This window comes from Numenius arquata, chromosome Z (genome assembly GCF_964106895.1).
Source record: "Numenius arquata chromosome Z, bNumArq3.hap1.1, whole genome shotgun sequence".
Lineage (NCBI taxonomy): Eukaryota > Metazoa > Chordata > Aves > Charadriiformes > Scolopacidae > Numenius > Numenius arquata.
In genome coordinates this window covers 31,656,640-31,681,524 of record NC_133616.1, presented here as the reverse complement: position 1 = coordinate 31,681,524, position 24,885 = coordinate 31,656,640, and the positions used below count along the sequence as shown (strand labels likewise).

Genomic DNA, 24,885 nt, shown 5'->3' with positions numbered 1-24,885 from the left:
TTCTAAGACTCTTTATTCAGAGTCTCTAGCTGTACTGGAAGATCTAGTGAAGAATCACTCTTTAGTCACCTTTTCCATGCCAGTCATCACTGGTCTTTATAAAGATATAGGATAAAGGTCTTTATCATTGCCCCTTCCCTTTATTTTACACTCTTTCCAATTGAAAAGTTAGAGCTTATTAACAATTTTTAAAACAAAAATGCAAATTTTTCACTAGTCCCAGTGTCCCTCTCTGAAGCCCTTCCAATTCTCTATTGCTTTTACTCCTTGCTCATTTCCTGTAAATCTCAAAAATAATTTTTGAATGATCCTATCATAAGTCAATGTCACTTGCCCAGTCTACAACATGTATCAATTGGTTTACCAGTGAAAATCAAAAGCATCAAGGTATGCATATGAAGAATTCTGTACTTTGCAAGTTGGAAACATAATCTGCAAAGGATAACTTTCTCAAATGAAACTATGGGAAAATTTAGGAATAGTAAAAGTAATTATCCAGGTTGACAGCTGTCTTTCTGAGATGTGTTTTTAAGACTGCAAGTTCACAGGTCTTTACTTTTGCACTTCAGTGATATATTTTAAAATACAGTTTAAAAATAACTCAGAAAGTCATGTAACTGTATGTAGATAAAATTCATATGAAAAGAAAGTGTACAAAAAATTTCAGAATTTGGTCCTGATAGAAGATATCTAATCAAGACTTTCAATGGCATTCCTTATATAATTTGGTCAATAGCAGACTATAAAACATGGGCTGCCAGGCCAAGAAACTTGCACTCAATCCAGAAACAAAAAGAGGGGTGTAGTCTTATTGAAAATAAAACAAATTACTGTATGAGAAGAATTTTCCTATAGATTAATGATTTTTATCCCTTAGATCTCAACCTTACAACGATAATCTCTGCTTCTTCTCAATAGACATTCATCACACCTCAAGAGGGCAAAAGCCCTTACTTGAGGGCAAAGCCATGCTTTGGCCAAAGGGGATTTATAGGTCTGCTCACTGGGCAACAGGCTGCTACCAAGTAAGATTCAGCACTGGTACATTTTATCTGCTTCACCCTTCCCAGAGGTACTAACCAGGGTTCCATCCTATACCCACCCACTAACTTTCATGAAACTTCTGGAGACTCGGCTGTCTTCAATATTTATGTCTTTGGATCAAATTTGGCTAAGTTGTTAAAATTTAAAAGTTACTGACAAAAAGAAGCTATGAGAAGAAAAAGCAATGGCACAGAGGATACAAAGATACTAGCAGTGAATATCTAACGAACAAACGCAACAGAATACTAACCTTCATTTTCATAAGCTTCATCAAGCTAAAAATGCCAATATCAAATAAAGTTCTAATACAAAAAAAAAAAATTATTTTGTTTCTTAAGTATTCCTCAGAGTACTAGAAAGTGTTCCTTGTTTGCAATCACACCATACAGAGATAAAAGTCACACAACATTAAGTAATAAAACACAGTAAGTAAGTCAAGGACAATGTCTTTCACTTTGCTGGAGATTTGTCCTTCAAACATCTTACATATGGAAATATTGAAAATATTACCTTGAGCTAGTCTTTCAAGCCGTTTCCCATGCTCTGGAGGAATAGCATACCTAAAATTCACATAAAAAAAAGGATGAAATGCTTAAAGATATAATTATGACACAAGTCATGATTCACTTATGATAAATATCTGAAAATACAGAAGCCAAAAAGATTAAAGACTGAAAAATTATACAGGAAAAACATACCAATCACTGAGGAAAAAATACAGAGAGGTTTTTTTTTGAGAAAACATTTCGCTTATTTCTAGTTTAAACGTTATAACGTGGTTCAATAATGTTACATTCACAATTTAAAATCATGCATAGTGACGATATTTGATTATGATCACACCATTCCAGTTAAAAAAATACACATATACTTTCATTTCCCAATCAAAACAAAATGAAACAAAACCACATAAAATAAGTCTAAGTTATACAGGTTTAACTTATTTGAATTATGCTGTGCTTCACAAAAGTTCAATAGAAAAACAGGAGTATTAAGCATCTGCATTTTTTTCTATAGCAAATACTGTGGAAGAAGGTTACTTGTCTCTGTAAAATTACAATTAGAGTTAAAAAATTACTTAGGAAAAAGACTTTCTTTAAATTAAAGAATTGTACATATCTTGGAATCTCTCTGTTCTGATAATAAGTTATTTTTTAAAGATTCCATATGCTATCTGCAACAATTCAGTAACACTATAAAAGAACTGGAATTAACTTGATATTATTTTTAATGTTTATTACAGCTAAAAATTGAAGACTACTGAAAAGCTGTCATTTCATTCTGCTTTACTGAACGCTACTACTCACATATTTAGTGCACTTCATAGATACACTGTATAAAAAATTAGGCTTTATTATTGACTTTTAACTGCTTCAGTATGTGATATAATAAGCTTTCATTTCAGTTAAATGTTGCAACAGCATTGGATTGATTCTTCTCTAGAGAAAATGGGGTTCAGAAAAGGAGAAAATGCATATTCAGCTGTACAATAAAGTCCAAAACCCATTTTCAAACTTTTTTGCTGCACTGCAAACACAGATTTCATTCATCTCCCTGGACAACTCAGAAAAAACAAGTGAAGGACCCTAGGCCCCTCATTTCGCAGAAGAAATAAACATCCCCCTACCTCAAGCTCTCATTTGCACACAGACAATTTTACTCTCTTACAACTGAAAGTGCTGCATAGAAGCAAGACGACCCTTCCACCACAGAAGTCAGTGCTCCAAGTCAAACTGTAGCAAAATCCATGCCTACTGACAACCCACTTCAAATGGTACTAAACAAAAAGAGACCTTCTGCTTGACTCCACTCAGTGTTTCCAGTTTTAATCAGAATTTCACTGTCTTGGAAAAATGGATTTTGTTTTTCTCCATTTGTACTTCCAAAGCATTTGTGTCTGTTGTCCACTCCATATTACACATGCATCAGCATATACACAGTAATCTTAACTATATGCTTTCACACTCCAGCGAAGACAAATGTTATGTATAGCATTATATACTGTATATTATATACTATATATATTATTATATACATCATTAAATACACAACTCCATGAAGTAAAACATGAACAGGCAATGTTTACGTCAAAGAAAAAACTCAAACTGAAGACCACCTTTGCTTTACCGGTCTCTAATTGGACTAGTATTCTTCCAAAAGTACATGCTACTTTTTGTGATGGTATGCAGCCACATGCTTCAATTTGTACATGTAAACATGTAAGTACTTATAAATATCACAAAAATGCAAACCTGGACAAGCGAGCTCTCAATAACTCTCTTGGAAAGATAAAACAGGACACGAGTTAAGTGGGCTACAGCTATTTATTCAGGTAATCTAAAATTACCAAGAAATAATTCATTCAGTGCAAGTTGGTGTTATTCACATTGTCTTTATTTGGGGTCTGTGATAACATGTACTCTTCAATCCTTCACTTCTTCCCACTGCTGTCATTGCTCTCTTCTCACAGCTAAGAAAAGAACCAAGGAAAGGAGACCATCTTTGTAGTATCAGACTGTACGAGCCCCAAAGTAACTCTCCAGGCCCTTTATAGTTGGCTTTTAATGTAATTTATTAGAAAACTGAGGTTTTTTTAGCACATAGGCACCTGCCATGGATATAAGTCAAATTACAGTGACAGTGACATGAATCTCACTGGATCCTTCGTCTACTGTACAGAACATTAAACAAAAAAACTCCCAAACTCAGATCAGTGAGTCAAAGAAAAAAGTATTCACTCTCAGTCTCAACAGTTAGCTCATATGAGAACTTCAGCAGTGTCAAAAGCTTTTAGAAAAATATTTGTCATCATCTTGTGTCCAGCCTCCTTTTAGCTACACTACTAAACAGCCATTAACGTTTGTCTGACATCTTGTATCTTAAGCCCAAGTTCGGCCCTCTTTAAAAGTAAATGTAACAGATGTTAAATCACTAAGAGGCAAAGAGAATGTTTCTTGGATAACAAGCAAAGAAACAGATAAAAGGGAAAGAACAGATAAAAAGGGAAATGTTGATGCTAACTACATTTTCATTTAATTAGTTCAGGAAGACATACATGTTAAAAATTTTGAAAAGACAGACAAAAGCTGAAGAGCCACTGTTCATTGCTAGAGTCAGGCTACAAAGATAGAAAAAACTATGTACATATATTCGTTGAGAATTCTTCAAAAAGACCTTTTGAAATACATATTAATTGATCAAATCAAGGGGTTATGGCAACAAGATAACGACAAATAAGTAATAAACATTATATCTAAGCCATTAATTTGTGTTTCTGAAAGTTTTATGTATATGTTTACAAGATTAATTCTTCTACACGATTCTCAGTTTACTTTAAATAAGCTAACAACTTCCCCTTTTTTTTTTTTTTTTTTTTTTTTTTTAAAATAAGAATCTCAGTCTTGGGCAATAACATCCACTGCTAATTCATGAACTAGTGGCAATATACACTCCCTGTTCTACCTATATTCTTCCAATCACCAGCAGAGGCAGTAACAGACAGTAGTCTAAGAGCGGCAATTACTTGGTCCTGTCTTCAGCTCAGAAAACATAATTGGTGACAATTAGGATAGCTGACTTTATCAAATGAAGAAACAATGTTCTGAGAACTTGGCTGAAAATAAAAATTCACAAACTTCTTACTTTTAGTAACTACTTTCATTACTATTTGATTTGATTTTATACTCGGATGCAAAACCTAAATAACCTTTGAGTTACCTTTACAGTTTCTGTTGTATAAGAATGAATTTACTTTTTCATTCCCTGTACAACAACTGCTAGTATATTACAGTAAATTACAAGTTTTACTTTGCATGGTAAAGAAAGAAAATCCAGTACAGGAAAAAAAATATATAGATTTTACTCAAGGACAGTTATATTATGAATGTTTGGATGTTGCACAGAGATGCACCCATATACCAACATGCCTAAAAAAAAGCGCTTATTCTCCTTTAAGTTTTCGTTAAGTCGAAAATGGAATCTTTAGTAAAGCTCACTTGAAGATATTAACAAAAAGCATGTGGACCACAGATGAAACTGCTTCGCTCAAAAGAAAAATGAATAAAATATAGGCTTCAGAAGGAGAAATAACTAATAGACATTTCATAAGACGCAAAGTAAACTAACATTGCATCTTCACAGCAATGTATCCTTTTTCAGATTTCCCTTTGAGGGACTTGCAGAAACATTAGACAACATAAAATAAGTCTACTACATAAAAAGTGCTTATATAAAATTGGAACAAAAACACTTACATGAACTCAAACAAGTATTTTGAAACAATTCTACTGTTGCTTTCTTTGTTGCTGCACCAGTTTTGTGAATGCGGGGAGGGAAGGCTCTCTTTTTCTCTAATCCTCTATTTCCAAGGGCTTTTAATTCTCAGAATGCAGATGACAAAAAAACATTGGCTAAAAACATGTAAATAGAAGAAAGTAGAAAGAACTAGCAACAGAAATGATTGCACATGAAGTGCAAGCAACTTTACCCACGGGTTTAGAATTCTGCAAAGTAAAGTAAAAAGTAAGTAAAGAAAAATAAAGACTTTATTCAGAATTCCTTTTCAAGTCATCCCATACATACGCAAAGTAACTTTGAGCACCATCGTCTTTAAAATACAAGATCACACACGATCTTGAATGATAGAAAAGTTTGGACTGGAAGGGACCTGCATGTCATCCAGTCCAATCTCCCAATCAACATACAGCTAAGTTACCGGTTAGATAACTAACAATTAGATCAGTTTTCACAGGTTTAACATATAGTTAAGCTTTGAAAGTTTCCAAAGATGAAGACTCAGCAGCCTCCCTAAGCAATCTGTTAAAATGACATTCTGAATTGTTTTTTCCTTCTATCAAACTGAAATGCCCCTTGTTGCAAGCTGTGATTATTGCTACCTTTCCTTTGTTATGTCACGGCATCACTGAGAAGAGTTTGTCTCCTTCTCTATAATCTCCCTATACAACAGACTACAACCCCAGAACACATATCAGGTCATATAACATTTACAGAAAAATTTGTAAGTCAGCCACTGTACACAAGTAACAATCAGCTCATGTTTGCTTGCTCAAATAATTAATGTGCTGCCCTGCAAAAAACGTCTCCCCTTACTTTGCCTATAGACTTCTTATATTTCCCATAAGAATACTCCTACACTAATCCATACTGTGAATATAGAGAGTACTGACAATCCAGAAAATCTGAGCAGTTCTCAAGAAAATATCCCATATGGTTGAAAAAATGCCACAGAAAACATTTTCAGAGATACTAGACATTTGGGCTTTAGGAAAAAGATTTAAATAAGCATGAAGCTTCTTCAAAGGAAAGCCTCCAGAGATACTTTGCTACTCAGCATCATTATGCGCATCAATGAGGGAAAAAGAAAATCTATATAGAAACATACCAGAAGAACTGAAATAAACAGTATTGTTAAAATACATGCATTGATATTACCCACGGTTAGCAATGAGAGAGCTGAAAGAAAACTCTTCAAGTCCCAATGTCTATCAATACTCTAAACAAAGAACGTAAGTATACGCTTTTGGTTTCTTGGGTAGACTTTTTTTGAGAATATCAAAAATTAAGTTAATTCTATCTTATAGCCAAAGATCTTGTAGAATCACAATCAAGTTAATCTTCTATTAACTGACAGTTTATATCATCAATAAAATGAATGTAAAGCCCGACACAGATAGCTCCATGTATTTAAAAACATAAGCCAATATTACCTTTCCTCCCTTTCTGGTAATTTCACAGACCCTACTCTCAATGCTGCATTTTACAAATGGCACCTTCCAAATAAAGGAAGTGGGCTGGATGGTTGTGTCACTTGTACTGCTTTTTGTGCAACAGGGTAACTGGTTATTCAGCACTCTAGAATTTCCTAACTGCAGGCAGTAGATAAATTTGAAACTGAATTTCAATGCACTTATTTAACACATGCACAGTATCATGATGACTATAGATGGAAGGAAAACTGGGGATCCTTGTCAGGTGCTCAGTTACGTGGTATGTTTTTCAAGTGGGGCAACTTTTACAAGGGTACTGTTCAAAATATGAACATAAAACCACATCAAAAACAAAGAATCGTTGCTTTACTGTGCCCAGCCAAGGAAGATGGTCATCAGACAAGCAGCCTCTTGCATTCACCTGATTATTCTCAACTCAGTGACAAGAAACAGAATGTGAAACATTGAGTTCTATTCTTCCTAAACCAGGTACATGCACAGATAATGGATAACACCATCCGCTGCAAGCTAATTCAGCGTAATGCTAAATGCTTAACCAAACTACTTCTGTGAAGCCCATGTTACATATTGACAGGGAAACAATAGCTGATGATTTTTCCTGCTAATTAGTATTTTTAAAATTCCAAAGCTACAAACCCGTAAAATGTTGTTACAACTAAACCTACAACAGTAATTTTTTCACAATGAACCTAATTCATTGATTTCACAGTTGACAACAGACAATTTGCAACCTCTGCATTGTACCAAAATAATGCTGTCTATCTAATTCCAGACACTGGACCCAGAATTCCATGCCACTTTCTATAAGCAACACTCATTTGCTCTATTATCTATTTATGTGGCTGAAATTTATTACATAAACGTCATAAATTTTAAAAATATAAACGAATTGAAATCTCATAAACTTAACTCTTCCACTCATGCCGAACTCTGCATCACCTGGCCAGATTTTGACCAGCCCTTGTCAGCTGCTGACAATGCTGAAAGTCTGCTACCCCAGACAACCTTGTCAGGACCTAGCTGTTTAACCTGTTTACTTTATTACCATATCTGTTTTCGAATCGTACAATGTTAGTATAAGTCTGAGTATGTTTTCCTTCCTGTACTTCTTTTGTCTGGAATTTTGTCTAATACTAGCATCAGAACACTCATTTTTATCCCACAATATTCATAAGCCCATTACTATTTCCTCTGTTACTGGGATTCCAAATCGAAAAACCTTTACATGAAATCATGTTTTAAAGAATTCCACAACCCCCACTGTGTAACTATCTATCTATCTTTCCTCATTTTTCCACCTCAAAAAGGAAGATGAGCAGGTATTGGTACATATTCTACACTGGTAAATCCACAAAAACAGATTCTAACTAAGGCAATCAAGAGGTAACAGTAAAGTTGCTGATGGCAAAAATTTTAGACAATCTGCATATCAGACTTCTTGCCATCCTGTATCCACTGAACTCCTGAAAAGAGAATTCCTGAACTTAAATCGCCTGCTTTATTTTCCATTTCACCATAGATTCATTTCACCTTACTCCTCTTACAAGCTAAATAAACTGCCAGGTCCAGCCTCATTCTCCTACTCTGCTTAATTTTGGCTAAGCATTGTCATGAATGAAACATAAGTCACTCTATGCCTAAATACCGAAGAAAGGTTCAAATTCCATAAAGACTACCAGAGCATTCAGATTTAACTGCTGCCTACAAGTTCTCATCGGGGCTTTCAGGTGGAAGTGCTTGTCTTCTCACAATTCAGAGAAAACACATTGCCTATCCTGCTTCTTAATAAAGTATTTTTCAGTTCTCTATAATATCAATATGGCTGTCTTGAAGAACTACATGCATACCGAGTAAAATTAAAAAACCAAACATGTATTGCTACTGTACATGCCAGGGTATTTGGTTTCACTAAGGAAGCACTTGCCAACTCAGTTTAAATTTTTTAAGAGCAGACAACACCTTTACTATCTGTATCCTGAGACTCAAGTCATCCTCCACTTTTTGAGTAAAATATATTAATATCACATTAACACAAGATACATTTCACTGATACAGGAACAGCATCAGCATAAATTATTGCAGCATTCCTCCAGTAAAAGCATCTGTGTAACAACAAATCTTTAACTGTCTTTCAACTTTTTTTAGCACTGCATTTCTTAACAATACGGGCCAATGTGGTACAGAAAATGAAGTTGTATCTGCCACTACCTCTTCAAAAGATGAAGAGGTCAGTGTTTAATGACTTTGTTCATTCCGAAATGTAAACAAGTATCTGTAAACTAAAAGAGTGTTTATCATATTATCAACTCATACCTTCTTCAAAATATTTAAAGAAAAAAAGTTTTCTTAGCTTCTATTAATTGTGTCTACGGACTTCCGGGTTTAAGTAAATGTCTCTTCTACTTGGAATTTTACAATACGCAGTGAGGTTTTCTTTAAATAGCACTTTTAAAATTCCTAAGCAGCTAAAATAATTTTATACAATCATTGTTTTAGTTACATTTGTCATATCATCTTACAACATTTTGGAATTACCTATCTTTACACCCATTTACACCCACTAACCAATTCAAAACATAGATTTGCATTACTGCAATAGGTAGTGTTTACTTTCTTTGTCTAAACTCAAGAGATCCACCACACAAGAAAAGCAAGTAAACATAAAGCAATAACCTAGGAACCAGCAGCTGGCCAATTTACCATCTTCTCAGCTTAAATACATGACATTGCATTGATCTTTGTCTTTTGCATGGATATAAAAATAACCAATAATGTTTCATGGAACTACCAGCTACAAAATTTTCAATTTAGGTTTGGATAACTAGAAACTGCCAGAACAAAACTAAGCACAACGTATCTTTTATGTATCTTTCTAATGATTTATATTCTCTTCACGCATATGTTGAAAAAAAAAAAAAAAAGGTTTTACGATAAAAAGGAAAACATTTTTCTCATCTACTTTAAGATACACATATACCACAATCTATATGTATAACATTAAACTTACTTGTCTCTCTATTAAGATTGTTCAGCCAAAAATCTAAGATTATGGAGAAAGCATAGCAGAAGCTTCTTATTTAGGAAGTACCTTAACACTGAATCTTTTCTCCTACTAGACCTACTGAGTCAACAGCAGAGAACATGACTCCGATTCAAAAAAAGCAATTAAATACATGTTTAATAAAAAAACACGTTAGGCAGTCCCAAAGGACAACCAAAGAAAATTATTTCAAAGAGGTCTTACAGAAGTTCCTTCAAATAATCCTGGGGTTCCGAACTCATTAAACTTCTCATATGGAATCATTACAATCTTTTTCTGTTGAACTCAAACAAGCGTTATGTACTTATTAGTCTTTTCCTTTAAAATGAAAGAATGCACTACTGCGATGTTATTTACATCAGAAATTTTGCATATTTCATAGCATTCTCAGCTTAAAAAAAACCAAACCACTACTATCTTAGCTTTTCAGTAAGGCTTATTATTGTGAAGCAATTGTAACCCATCTATTTGGTTTAGCCAGCTGAAACAAACAGATAAATGAAATAGTCTTTCATAAAAATTTATACTTGCCATGACTTTGGCTCCCCAAAGTGGAGATAATTAATACTGTAGAGATCCATGTCTTCAGTGTGCCATGCAAATGTTGTTTTCCACATGCCGAAATATAGATATGGCGTATTTACACCCTCAATAGAAATTCCACAGTCTTCTCCTACAACATCCAATATTGTATTAAGATGGGCAATATTCCATTCCTCAATACCCTGAAAAAGACACATAATAAATATATTAATAAATTTATAAGTTTATGCAATTTAATATAATAGTCTCAGTCAAAAGATACACTTCTGATCTAGTCCTTCAAAAGATTGTAAGCACTTTAGAATACAGTGGGAAAGAAAAATTCCACTTTAGAAAGAGTTCGATCAGCTTCTGAGATAGTCAGAGCAGAGAACATAAGGAAGTTCATATCTGCTTAACAATTAATACAACAAATCTAACATGGATTGAAACACCACACACAATAGAAATAATAGCTGCAGATAAAATCTTTGATGTATTGATAGCTGGAAGACGCTAAGTTTCCCTGGGCCTGTCTATGCATTTAATTACTTACAAAGTAATACTAAATAGTATGAAAAATGATTTAAAAATTTAATTTACATACATAAAGTTACCATTTCTCTGAAAAGTATAAAAACTAAAACCATTACATCACTTCAGATGTATTTCTAACCATAATGACATACTGCATAAAAAAATGTATCACAGAAGAAATCTATTGATTTCATGAGATTTCAGCTGTTTCCTTATATTACTGCCTATAACATTTGTATATTAAAAGCCATTCAGAAAGCCATGCATTTAGTTTTTGTTGTATTTCAGATTCATCCACAAAGTGCAATTCTAATTTCAGGTAATACAGCATATAAGTCAGTATAAGCAAGATCAAAGCTACAAAGCTGAAAAGAAAGAGATCAGACTTCATTATAACAGCAATTATTATCACCTCCAGGGAAGACATTAGCTGGTGCTCAAGCAGTCAGAAAAACAAGAAATATAATCAAAAGTATTACAAACTCAATTCAGGCAAGTTTCTTTATTGGGAAGAGAGCCTCTAAACATGCTCTTAAGCATGACCTGCTCTGCATCACTCATCATGGAACTCCGCACAGTTTTGGTAATCATACTTAAATTTAGGGAACAAACTGATGGAATACTGCAGTCCTGATGCAGCTGATTAAGACTAAGAAACATGGTGTCTCTCAATAGGTGGGTAGGTGGTGAAGCAAGAATACAGGTTAAAGCAAGTAGCAATGAACATTTAATACTCTCAGTTTTTACTTACTTGTTTTTTGAGATTTTATGTCAAGAATGTTACATATGCAGCAACTAAAATTGATACACAGGATGGTAAATTCTGTATGAAGTTCACACTTCTCATTGAGCAAGCACTATTGACTGCCTGGTATGACTATTTAGTCAGAAAAACTACCTGTAAGTTACCTGGGACTTATGCAGAGGAGTAAAGGACTTTTACAGAATGAGTTCATTCCAGACAGCAATTTATGTTCCTTTTTTAAAAATGGAAGCTTTGGCTTTGATACATTTATGTGACATAAAGGCAATTGAAATTAAAAAAAAAAATAAAAATTAATATGATGACCATTATCAAGGAAAAAACCTAAACACCAATATGAACACAAATAGTAGATGCTGGCAAAATTTGCACCTTTAAAATCTAGAAATCATAATCATCAGCAAAGTAGTAGATCTGTAAAACAGAAAATTTGTTTGGAGAAACAACTTTAATTATTCGTCAAATTAATTTACAGATACATCACATAAAATTTGCACAGTCAAAATTTGTGCACAGTCAAAATATGTGCACAGTCAATTCAGAAAAACTTAATACAGCAAAATAAGAGCAATTACTCAACCATGTAGGCACAGAGATACATACAGGATTAGAAGACAACGGTAAATACACCAGATGAAAATCAGCTGTTAATCTAGGCCATATATGCTTTCAGACAGTGGCCAAAAGCAGACAAGAAAGTTTAAGTAAAGCGGTACTTCCTCAGAATACCCTTCCAGCTTGAGGCAATTTTCAAATTGAAGGTTGCTCAAGACACAGTTGTTAGCCTTCTACTTAACAGTACCTTGTGGGTTTTTACCAATTCATTCATCCATTCACCTTTCTGCAACCATTTGCTTTTAGCAACCATAATATCCTGAAATACTACTTTTCTCTTACCAAGAATTGTGATAGTTAAAAGAATAAATTATCTTTTTTTTTTTAACACCATATCTCATCTTTTCACCCTCTGTTAAATCAAGTCACAACTAGTCACCGAGAAAACTGCTAGTGGTTTGACCCTAAAACCAAAGCAAATCCTCCCATGGAGAACAATCCCAGGAGAAAAAGCTTCCTTCAAAATACCAAACATACAAAATACAGAATCCACAACCTCTACACTCAAGATGCACGAGCTATTTCAATTTCCTAAAGACTATTTTGGAGAAGCATCTTAGTTCCAAAGGAACTGTTCACTGAAACTGTCTGAAACACCGAAATCACACTGATTCATTTCAATTCTTCCTATATTCCTTGAACTTTAAAAAAAACAAACAAACAAAAAAAAAATCAGTTTTATATTTATGCCTAGACTGTTAAAATTATTACATATTATTATTAAAAGTGTTACTTTCCCTCACAAGTATATATTTTTAATATTACAAAATCTTAAGTAAAATGCCTACATGAATTTTTTATGTAAAATATCAATTCTAACTTTTCTAATAGTTATGTAGCTGTTTTAAACTTTGCGATTGCAATGCACACTAAAAATATCACAGGAGCTGTAAAAGAGCAATTAACAGGTCAATACATAATACTACTTCTCAAAATCTAAGTAGATGTTAGCAGGTTATGCTATATTTAATAACCACGATTAGAACAGCAGTACACATATTACTTGACCATGAGGTATAGCTGTTAGTTTCTTACAAGTACAAAAACCCATTTAGTCATTATAACCTATTCAATGTTAGGTAATATCTAATATTTGTTCTGCTCATAATATCACAATAATATCAGAACACTACAATAATTTCAAGGGAACCTGTAAAGAAAGTTCTTCCAATTTATCCACATTTTTGACAGCAAATTCTTTAAACAATACCTGTCATCTCTGACAAGTGTACCATACAATCCAACATCAGGAAAAAAGCTGAAAAATAACATATTTTTTCTTTTTTTACTATAGCAAACAAATGCAGGCTTGAAACATCTTGCTATCTATGGTCATTGCTACGCACATTAGACTTACCTTGTATGTCTTCACAGAAATATTGTAAGGTACATCATACTTTACATAAAAGACCACTATTCCAATCTTCGCTAATTTTGTAGATGATTCAAACTTAGCGTAAATTACTATTGAGAGTTTTTATGACTCTTTTAACAGCCTCTGAAACAGCTTTTAATGAAAGGTTGAGATAAAATGGGGCACTTGAGAAGCAGCTCTCAAATATCTGAACACTTGCACATTTAGAAGGAGCTGACCCATTCTTTTCTCAAAGACACAAATTAAAAGGGAGCTTTCAGTATACTGGTAAAAAGTGAAGCTCAAGGTTGTAAGCAGTGACCTCTTGGCAAAGAATAAAATAGGCTCCATATGCAATTATTTGTTATTCATTTTCTCTTTTTTAAAGTACTTACAATACTGACATGATACTATCCTTTACGCTTTACTTTAAAAAAATCAGTCAACAGTGTGATGTATTCTATTTTTACGAACACAATTTCTGTATGTATACTTTAATACACACAATCCTCTTTCAGTGTTTAATTTTTCCTGTGATTATCTCATGGATTCATTTCAATATTAACCTGGCAAACAAGACATCTGTTCCACAGCTAGGATTAAAAAGCCCCTATGACTGACTGTAACAGCTCAAATAATAAAGAAGACTAAAAAAAAACTAATTAAGTGACAGAGTGAAAAGGAATAGGAAAAACATACAGAAAAATTTGTGCTTGGTCACCCACTCCTCTCTCCACACACCCACTCACTCACACCAATGAATACAATAAAAAACCTGCCAGGTTTTATTGCTTCTTCGAAGTGTATAAAATATAGACAGAAAAAATGCTATGAACAGAATCTCTGCACCATAAACACACAGATTAGGAGATACAAACAGTCTCCCTCATTTGACCTGTTTTTCCTTCTCGGTATCTTTTCAGATATGACCATTGTTTTGCAGCACCCTTTTGAAGCAAGAAGATTCTCTTTGGAGACAAACACTAGAACCAAACACGTAAGTGAAAGAGTGCTCACACTGATCTCAACTATGAAATCACAGAGAAAGGACACCTGTTTATGGTTGACTTTTGTCAGAAGCTCCTTGCCCATCCACACAGGCCCCTGGCATTTCTGCTTGATTTCCTGCTCATTGGGATGGAACACTCTTGAGCTTAGAGGAGTTGAATACCAACCAGCTTTCCTGGGTCTTTCCTCCCTCCAGTGCATTATCCCATGGGACTCTTCCAAGCAGATCACTGAAGAGGCCAAAGTCTGCTATTCTGAAAGCCTGGGTTACAGTCCTGCTTTCTGTCTTGACACCTCCTCTCAAGGTCCTGAACCTCACCATCTCATGATCATTACAGCCAAGGCTGCCTTCAACCTTCACATCCACAAGTCCTTCCTTGTTTGTGAGTACAGGGTCCCGCAGACCACTTTGGCCAGGAAGTTGTCACTGGTACATTCCAGACACTCTTAAATTACTTAAGCCCTGATGTTCTCCTGCACCCTTAGGTTAAGTTACAACTCAGATGCCATGCCCAGCTCATTTCATGGTCCAATCCAAACTCTATATATAATGTCAAGGTGCTGCTTTAAAATTAAGTTAGCTGCTCTGTCAAGGGATACAGCAGGAAACTTTAGTACATCTGTCACTAGAGCTAATACTACATTAAAGATGTACCCACAAGTTAGCAAAAAAAAAACCCGATAGTCTACAAACTTCACTGAATCAATCACTCTTGTATTACTAATTAAATATGTTCCCCACAGCTTAGACATGGGAGAAGAGATGCATTAAGAACTGTCTTATCAGCAGGAATAAAACTAAGAGAAGGAAAAGGGAAGCAAAGTGGTATCTTCAAGACAGGAGCTGAAGAAGAGTGGTGAAAGAGAGAGAAGACGATATTTATACATGCTTCTTCCAAACCTTGGCTTTTCCCTACTGAATAGCTGATTCCATTGACAGCACTGAAGTCAGATGTGTTTTATGACCCATTATAAATGTCAAATCAGTCACTTTTATTTGGAACTTCTTTTGAAACTAGAAATACTTTCTCCCCCTGGGTGCTACATCAGTCCATGTAGGGGTTTCCTATGTCTTCCCCATCTGTCCATACCAATACAATTTCAAATTAATGAAAAAAAAAAAAAAAACAAACAGAAAAAGTTAGCGAGCTCCATGTATCTCATACAACAAGGAAATAGCTTAAATGGTGGCCTCAGTGATTAGTGGTTTGATTTAAACAACAGTTGGGAGCGGCACGGAAATGGAAGGCCTAACGGTAGTTCACCAGAACAGAGACTGTACAGAGGCAGCAGATTATTTGCACTCTTCAATTTACTCACAGGTACAATTTCCAGATACGCTAATGAAATGTCAATAAAGTTATTATATCAGAAACAAAATAACTCTCTTCCCCTTCCTGACATGAACAGTAACTTTTTACAACTCTTTCACAGGCTAGCCACTCATAGTCTAAGCTGGCATTACAATCATGCTAACTCATAAGGAAGACAGTTCTCTTGAAATAACATAATAAAAAAAATAAATAACATCTCAATTAAACTTCCTAAACAGTCATAACTCTTAGGTGTTCATAATTCATTCATGAATCAGTTTAACAACTGCAGCTAGTGAGACCTTAGAAACTCTTTCAGGAATATTAATTTTCACTCAAGTCCAGATGACCTTAAGCAACAAAAAGACAGAAACCTGGACATGTATCTAATAATGTTTATAATCTTAACATAAATAATGATCCTTACAATCTATTCCTTAGTGCAATGTTTTTTCTTGAGTCACCTACGTTGTCCTTCTCCTACAAAGCACTGTAATTAAATGTAACAGCAATTAAAATGCATGCAGCACAGAAAAATATTTCAAGAAAACATTCAACTATCTTAAATTTATTTTCTATAAAGCTCTATACAGTGTACAGAACACTTGTTCTCCTAGGTTATTTCCTTATTCATAAACATTTGATCTGTGTTCAAACGTATCAAATAACCATAAATACACTACAAATACACAACAAAAATTCTGGAATACCCCAAATACCACAAGCGTAAACTTTGAATCACCAATGGTAGTTGTCAAATTTCAAAGCATGTATTTATAGCTTTGTTCCTGGTGGGGGGTTTTGGGTGCTTTTTTTTTTTTCTGTTCCATATAACACAGGCTTTATAACTTTGCCCCATCTTCCAAGCACCTCAGAACCTGTCATCCTGTGATCTAAAAAAAGCAAACAATACTACAAGATCTATGATCTCTCTGGCACAATGGAAGGCCAGCAAGGTGCTGGATTCCACAAATAACAATATCGTTTCTTAAATAATCTAAATAGTAAAAATTAAGGCTTCATTATGCTTCAGATACAGATGTCTCAATGTAAAATTGAACATCTCCATGTGGAAAAGAAAATGTAATTAGCAAACTTTTAAAGTAAAGAAAAAATACTTGCAGAAGAGCAGCATTTGTCCCTAATTTTGGTGGCCCGATTACACGTATACATCACACTTTCATTAAGTTCTTGGTTGTTTTCTACCAGGAATTCTGCCAGATATTCACCTTTCTGTATCAAATTCAACACCTGATTTCTATAAAATGCATTTTGTAAAAAGCAAGCATTTGGTTTTTTTTTCAAATAGGCTGTTATGACAAATTAATCCCACCATCCCCTTTCTGCTGTATGTTGCCCAACATGTCAGCTATAGTTGTATTCATCTTTCCCCGAATAAAAGTGAATGAAGATGTAAGAACAACCTCTAACGCCAGAGTCAAAAAAAAAAAAAAAATCAATTCTTTCTTAGCACTGCTTTCAAGCATAAGACATGAAAAACATTAGTTGTGCAAGTACTCCACCTGCTGGCCAAAAATTAACTTCGGCAAAAATAGTCTCAGAGAAAACATTTTGATCCGTTGCATCCATAACTTTCTCAGCAACAGTTTGGTATGAGGAGTTTTTCCCTCTTTTCCTTTAAACCCCACTGGGCTGTCCACATGATATGTGACATGACTGTCACGATAACTGCTCATTCTGTTTACTCCTTCCCCGGTGTCTATTGCTTTCACTAATATTTCTCCTTTGTTATTTGTTTATTTTTTTAACACCACCTCTTAATCATAGCCATTAAGTTTTTTTATTCTATTATTGTTATCTCTCCCACTACCTTATTCCCCTCTTCCTGCAATTTTCAGTGCTTTGTTTCCTTTTATTATGCATATCTCACTTAAGATTGCTGAATGCTCTTCTCACTTCATCCTCTGCTTTTTTGACCTCCCTTCCTCAGCCTCCCAACCTAATGAGAGTGCAATTTCATGAGCAGGAATGAAATCAAGGAATAAAACTTGAAATCTTTGACCTTCTCTTTGACCAGTCAGCACTGCAAAATGGGATATTACTTCTTTCTTACTTCTTTGGAAATGTCGCTCATGCAACAGTAACCTTAAGATAATAAAGACTAAAGAAAACACAATCAAGACGAAGCCTGCATTTGTAAAAAGCTACGCCTGAGGCATTATCTGCCAATATTAAAGACAAAAAAAAATCAGAGGAGAAAAAGGCAAGTCTCTAATTCTTGAAAGAAACACTGCTTTCCTGTCCTCCAATTCTGGTCTCCACAAAGCAACAGCCATCTAGAACGTCTTTTCACCAAAGCACCCCAAATCAGAATCTCCAATTATTTTCTAAATAATTTTTATACAGCTACTTGGATACCCAATAGAATTTAGACTTGCTGCTTTCTCTAAACAATAGACCATCAGATATTTATAGCTATCTTTCAAAGATCACATAACCTAGTGCAAAAACTGAACTGCCTTAAGACATCTTGGCTGACCGCATTTATCTTTGGACAGAGTCTTCAAGTAATTTGTCTTCTGTAAAGAAATATGAAGTATTAGAAGAGCCTCAGACCATCTGCCACACGGAAATTCTATTTTTTTTTCCTTTTTTTTTTTGAATGATTGGAGAAGGCAGCTACACCATATGTGAAATAACTCAAGAACTCCACACATGGTAGATTCTTTTGCAGAAAAGTTTACCCTATATTTTTTAAATCCTCAAATATTTTTTGAAATGCTAACATTTCTTCTGTTAGTCTCATTATGTAAATAATCCTTCCAAAATCTAGTTCCTATAGCTACTCACATAGCCTAATTGATATCAATGGATATTCTGTAATCGTGTGGATAATGAGATCTGTGTTAAGCCCCGTTTTATCTCTGAAGATCTTGGCAAGTGACCAGCAAAACTCATTTCCTTAGGAAGTTTCCATTTTGTCTATTTTAATGAAGAGGTACACAGTAATTGTAAGCACATTTCCAGGAAACTGCAGGCATTCCAATCATGCATAAATTCCAAGCTACCAATTTTGCTCAGTGAAAGAGAGAGAAAGTAAGTATTTCATCTTTTAATTTTAAAGTAAAACTTATTTAAAATACCACTAAATGCCCACAGTGGTACACAGATAACACGCATACTGAAATGTTAAACAAATAAATAAACAGGAAGGAATCTCAAAGTCCTGGAAAGTTCAAAGTGAAGAAAGGGAAGAGTCTTATGATCAGGAAGAGTAGCAGTATCCTACTGTCTAAGGACAGATTGTCTGACTCTTGTAGATGTAGAGTCAATTTCAACCTTGCTTGGAGTCTTTTAAGCAAGTAACACAAAGATTTCAAAAGGACAGATTCTCAGTCACAAAGCAAGAATGTATCCTCTAAGTATAGTACCCTTTAAAAGAGGGCTGGAAGAGATAAACTTCATAAAAAGCTATGCATACTTCATCATAAATGCTCCCATTGATATCTGCTCCATAAATTGGTGCCACAAAAGTCAAGTTCTTCCAGTATTTACGCTCCAGATCTTCATAATCTACGTATCTTGGGGTGCAGTATCTGCAGAGGAAGAGGTAGGCAAAGGTTCAGCATAGTCTTTCAACAACCACCTTCACAATGGACTATGCTTCTGATCCTGCAAACTGAATTTTAAGAGATCATTTCAAATTCACTGAAATAGAGGAATTATTAGTTGTCTTGAATTCTTAGTTTCATGATTTGCCATAGCATGTAACCTTCTACCTGACAGCTACAGTAACTGAAGTCATACACCTACCCATACAACGTTTTCTTCAGTCTGTAGCAGCTAAACAGAACTTCTACTCACTGTCCTCAGGCTGAGGCACTCCCCTTTGTTTCTCCTCCATGAAACAGACACACATGGAAAAGCCACTTAATTGATAAGTATTTGTTATTTCCCTGCCTCACTACAAGCTCTGCAAAACAGAGGTAGTTCTGAGACAGGCTTATGTAGGACCAACTTAAATGTACTAATTCTGCCAAGTAGCAGACCTGCCAGGCAAAAACAGTACTTTCCTCTCCCTTCCCCAGAAAAACCTTTTGAGAAAAGGCATAAAATGTTTCAAACAGTTGATACAAAGAATTAAGTAGACCAGGTTTATTTACATCAGCATAGAGACAAGCAAGTTAGCAAAACACACCTTAACCAAAGACTTCTCAGCAATGGAGTTGTTTCAATTACTTGTCATAATCAGAAATCAGATTTTACTTCTGCTTGGCACTAAGTAATGTGGATACATAAACTCAGTTACCATAATACAAGTATCTTCATATACTTGTGGTGGGAGAATACAGGTATGCCCGTATTTCACAGAGGTCAAGGTGGAGAAGCACCTTGGTTCACTGGTGAATGGCGAATGCTTAGACAAATAAAAGATGTGATGCATTAGACTGAGCACACACAATGCTTTTAAAGGCAAGTATGATTTAAACTTGATGTTCATGGCCCTTCTCTCTTTCCCAAAGGAAATGGGTAACATCACAATACTAAAGAAAAGACTTTAACAGAGAAGTCTTCTTCGTTAAGGAAAAAAATTATGCTTACAGGAGAATTGGAGCTCTCATCTACTTAATAGTTTAAGAAATATGGACTGCATTAAGAGTGTTATTGGAGTTTATATGACATGTTTTCTCAAGAGCACTGATGAATATTTAGAAAGACCCACAGCTTGTACAAGGTAAGAAGCCCTCCCAACTGTTCTTCCCTTTACCTATGAAGTTGTAAACTGATTTCAGTAAAATACATGAAAACTGAAATCAAAAACACTTCCAAAATATCTTCCATGATAAAGAATATAATAAACTTAACTAACATCATTATATATACTAAAGTCTTCACAGTATTTCTGCATTATCAAACTATTTTAAAAAATGAGTGTTTCTCATTTTATCATGGGTTAATCAAATATGAACTTTAGACACAGATGAACAGGTATCATAGAAAACAGCATCAGATACCATACATGTTTTATATTTTATTCCCCCCTCTAACAGTTACTGAACAAATAATTTTAAGAACTACAAAATCAGTTCCCATTCCCAGTTACCAGAGGAAAAAAAAACTGTGTGGTAACATCAATTTTTCACAAGTAAAGTATGGGCAGAAACATACTGATCCTTTTTAATTGAAAAAAGGAGATCAGTTTTGCACTTTTACAAAGGTGTGGATATTATGGAACGTTTGCTGAGGAGCCTCTTAAGCAACTTTTCATGGCCTACTTTTTCCTGATCTTGATAACAGCTTTTCTTCTTACCTCTTAATTTCTTAATTTAACTTAAAAGAAAAACTTTCGTTCAAACTAGGACAGCATTACCTTCCTTCATTATATTCAAATATCTTTTCTCTCTAGGATCCTTTGACTCACCTTCCAGAAACTATTTCCAGTCAGTTTTGAGGAAATACTGAAATATAATTTATTCTTTTTATGTGGCCAAAAAGGAATAGGTAAGAATTCGTTCTATCACTTCCCTCTTCTTGGAATTCCTACTAATTTGAAACTTTTTATAATAGCACCTAGCCATTCATAGACTTTTTCCCCCCCCCTTAATATCCATCTTGACATAACCAGAACACAGACATTCGCTAGGAGCGGTTGAGTTCTCTGAGATTAATGCAAAAACTTCTGGGTAAGTTAAAAAATATGTTGGTTTTTTTCAGCATTACATGATGATAGGACATGCCAGTATCTAGGCCAAAAAAAAAAAAGAATTAAATATTAAACATTAATAAGTGTACTCAAAATAAAACTCAGGTATAAGTCTGTCTCATCTTCATTATTTTCAATATAAGCTTTTGTTACAACCATAGAATAGAATCATAGAATCATTTTGTTTGGAAGAGACCTTTAAGATCATCAAATTCAAGCATTAACCTAACAATGTCAAGTTACCACTAAACTTGTCTCTCAGTACCACATCTACACATCTTATAAATACCTCCAGGGATGGTGATTCCACCACTTCCCTGGGCAGCCTGTTCCAATGTGTGGCAACCCTTTCAGTGAAGAAATTTTTCCTAATATCCAATCTAAACCTCCCTGGAGAAACTTGAGGCCACTTCCTCTCATCCTATTACCTGTTACTTAAGAGAAGAGACTGACCCCCACCTCGCTACAACCTCCTTTTGGGTAGTTGTAGAGAGCGATAAAAAATAGAAAGAAAAAAAGGTAGACGGAAAGCATCATGTCTCAGGCTTTTCAGATGCCTTCTCACTGCCATGGTACTAGAAGCTTTCAATAACAGAAACATAAACAAGATTCATATTGTGGTATCCTTCCACAACTTAGGAGACAGGAAAACCTCTACTGAGTAAGTGAAAAAATCACTAGCTGCCTAGCACAATTCAAAGAAACCACAATGTGTGAACAAATAAATATTTGTCTTCCTAAGCAAGTTCTCTCCATATACATACTTGTCACTGTTGGCCAGCTGCTTGAACTCCTTTACCGTCATTGGCTTTTTCTGAATGTTGTACTGTGTGAAGAGCCCCGACTGGCCAGTGACCATCTGCTGAATTGGAGCAGGAATCACCAAATCTTCAATATCATTATAATGCTTTCTTGGCTTCCACTCCTTTGGTGGGATAACCTTTAAATTCAGAAATAAAAAACAGGACATCAACAGTCGCAATACCAATTCAAAACTTTCTGAAAAAATTGACAGAACCAGTCAAATATGCCCACATGGTCAAATTAGGATTTGCTTACCAGCTGTTTCCCAATAACTAACTGGGCACGTAAGTGCTCCTAGATAATGCAGAAACCAATTCAAAACAGCCATAGTATCACCTCAATTCACATGCACCAACTCACTCATCTACAGCAATTCAATCATGTGCAACTGTGCAAACATACACACGTATAATAACAGACAAATATTTTATAATCAGAGCCTTATGATTCACAATCACTTCATATTCCATGATATAAAAATGTTATCCTCAATTTAAAAAAAAAAAAAAAAGATTCATACAAAAGAGTGACAGTCTCCTGTCTAAATGTTATTTGGTGTAAACAGCATGAATAACTTAATTTCTTACTGAAAAATGAAAAAAAAAAAAATACAGCTATTTTGGAGAGCTTTAGATTTTAGAGTCTGTTTAACTTACTCCCCATAAAACTGCAGGGTACAATTCTACTAGGGTAAAAGTTAGCACTAATATAGCTATACTAGTTTTTAGATTAACATGATTTAAACATCTTAATTAAACTATGTACAAATTAACCAATTGTAAAGTTAACACTTTTATTTCAAATACCACAGAAATGCCCAAAGTCTACAAAAACTCCTCAGCAGATTCTAAAGTGTTAGCAATAAGTCATTAGGAATTTCAAAGAAGCCTGTAGTCATACCAGTATTCTTTAACAGGCTGTGTAATTTTGAACATTCCTTGCATATATTATTTTATCTGAAAACAGAAAACACTCTAGATTTGAAATTGCAACCATTTTAAAACGCAGGTTTTGTTCCAGTTTTGAACTTTTACTTGTCCAAAGGCACAGTAATATGTTCTTTGATCCTTGATTATATTCATTGTTTCCCTTAGTGCTCAAATCAAATTTTCACAAGTATTGGCTTGGAAACTTTTAAAGCAACACAGAATAAAGTAGGATGGCTTTCATAAATATGCATCTACCACATACAAATTACGTTACTTTAATAATTAATTCACATCTGAAAGATAGCCTTTACACTAGGCTAGCAAGGCTGTTCCTCTAATAAGCATTTTAGAATTCCACACAATGTTGTCTGTTAGAGATTCTGCTAATATATCACTCCAAGAAAGTAAGAAATTCTAAACAATAATACAGCTAGATCCTGAGATCATTTGCTGCCTCTTCAAAACAATTACAAATGGGCAAACACAAATGGGCTAATGTACTCCAACAGCCCATCCCTCAAAGAAATCTGATCAAGACCATTCACTCTAGCAAGCACACACCAAAACAGAAACACCAAACTGAAGAAAAGTTATCAGATAGTAACATACTTCCACACGTAATGTTTTTATTTTAAACATAAACAGGCATTTTTATCCAGTTTTTACACAGATGCAACTCCCTCATTTCATTTTTTCCTTCTCAGCTTCCATAGGACTTCAGTTGTACAGGAGCTACTTAGCAAGTTTCAGTGTTGTTTGCTTTTAGAGAAAAAAAATAATCGAATCATCTTGTGATTCCTACTTACTTCTTTCACACAAGTCTTAAATTATATGCACATAAAGAAAATACAAAATGTTGGTTTGGAAGCAGAGAAGTCATGCATTCAGAATATATGCATAGAAATCAAATATGTGCACAGAGATTTCCATTTTCATGATTATTAAGCATGAACTTGTAGGTTTGGCTCAAACATATGAATACTAAAAAGCAAAATTTGCATTATCTTATTTAGTTCAAGGTCAGTGTGTTTTAAGCAACAGAAATACTTTTACAAATACAGGTTCAAAATATCCCCTTCTAGGTAACTGGAGCATGTTTATTACTGTTGTAATTAGACTACTGGTTAGATAAGTAAATTCTGTGAGGACTGATACGCTAAACATCATTTTAAAAGAAAAAAAAAAAAATAGTCCCTGCCCCAATTTGCATTTCATAACAAAGGTCATGGAAAGGACTGGAGATGTTAAAATACCACGTCCAAAGTGACACACAGGTACTCAGTATCAGAGCTGGAAATAACGACTAGGTCTCTTGAGTTTTTACCACTGACATGTCCCACTGAAGTCTCTTCACATTTCCTTTAGTAAAAATAACCTCTTCAGAGTTAAGCAAGTTAGGTTTATTCCATGGAAGCAACCTAGATCGAATTCATCAACGAAGCTGTCCAAAGCTCAAATATAAAAAAAAAAAAAAAAAAGAAAAACCTAAGGCAAGACTTTCTCATTTATATATCTTTATATGTATCTCAAACATCCTAAGCACA

At 34.5% G+C, this 24,885-nt stretch overlaps 1 protein-coding gene across 1 annotated transcript in view; it reads right to left on the bottom strand.

Moving 5' to 3' along the window:
• KDM4C (lysine demethylase 4C) overlaps positions 1-24,885 on the bottom strand; it is a 261,718-nt gene that overhangs the window by 213,974 nt on the left and 22,859 nt on the right. The window contains exons 3-6 of the mRNA XM_074166872.1: positions 22,373-22,548; positions 19,386-19,500; positions 10,363-10,556; positions 1,555-1,604 (exon numbers count right to left, since the gene is read on the bottom strand). Of these exons, the coding sequence (XP_074022973.1) occupies positions 1,555-1,604; positions 10,363-10,556; positions 19,386-19,500; positions 22,373-22,548 (535 nt within the window). The remainder of the gene's footprint in view (positions 1-1,554; positions 1,605-10,362; positions 10,557-19,385; positions 19,501-22,372; positions 22,549-24,885) is intronic.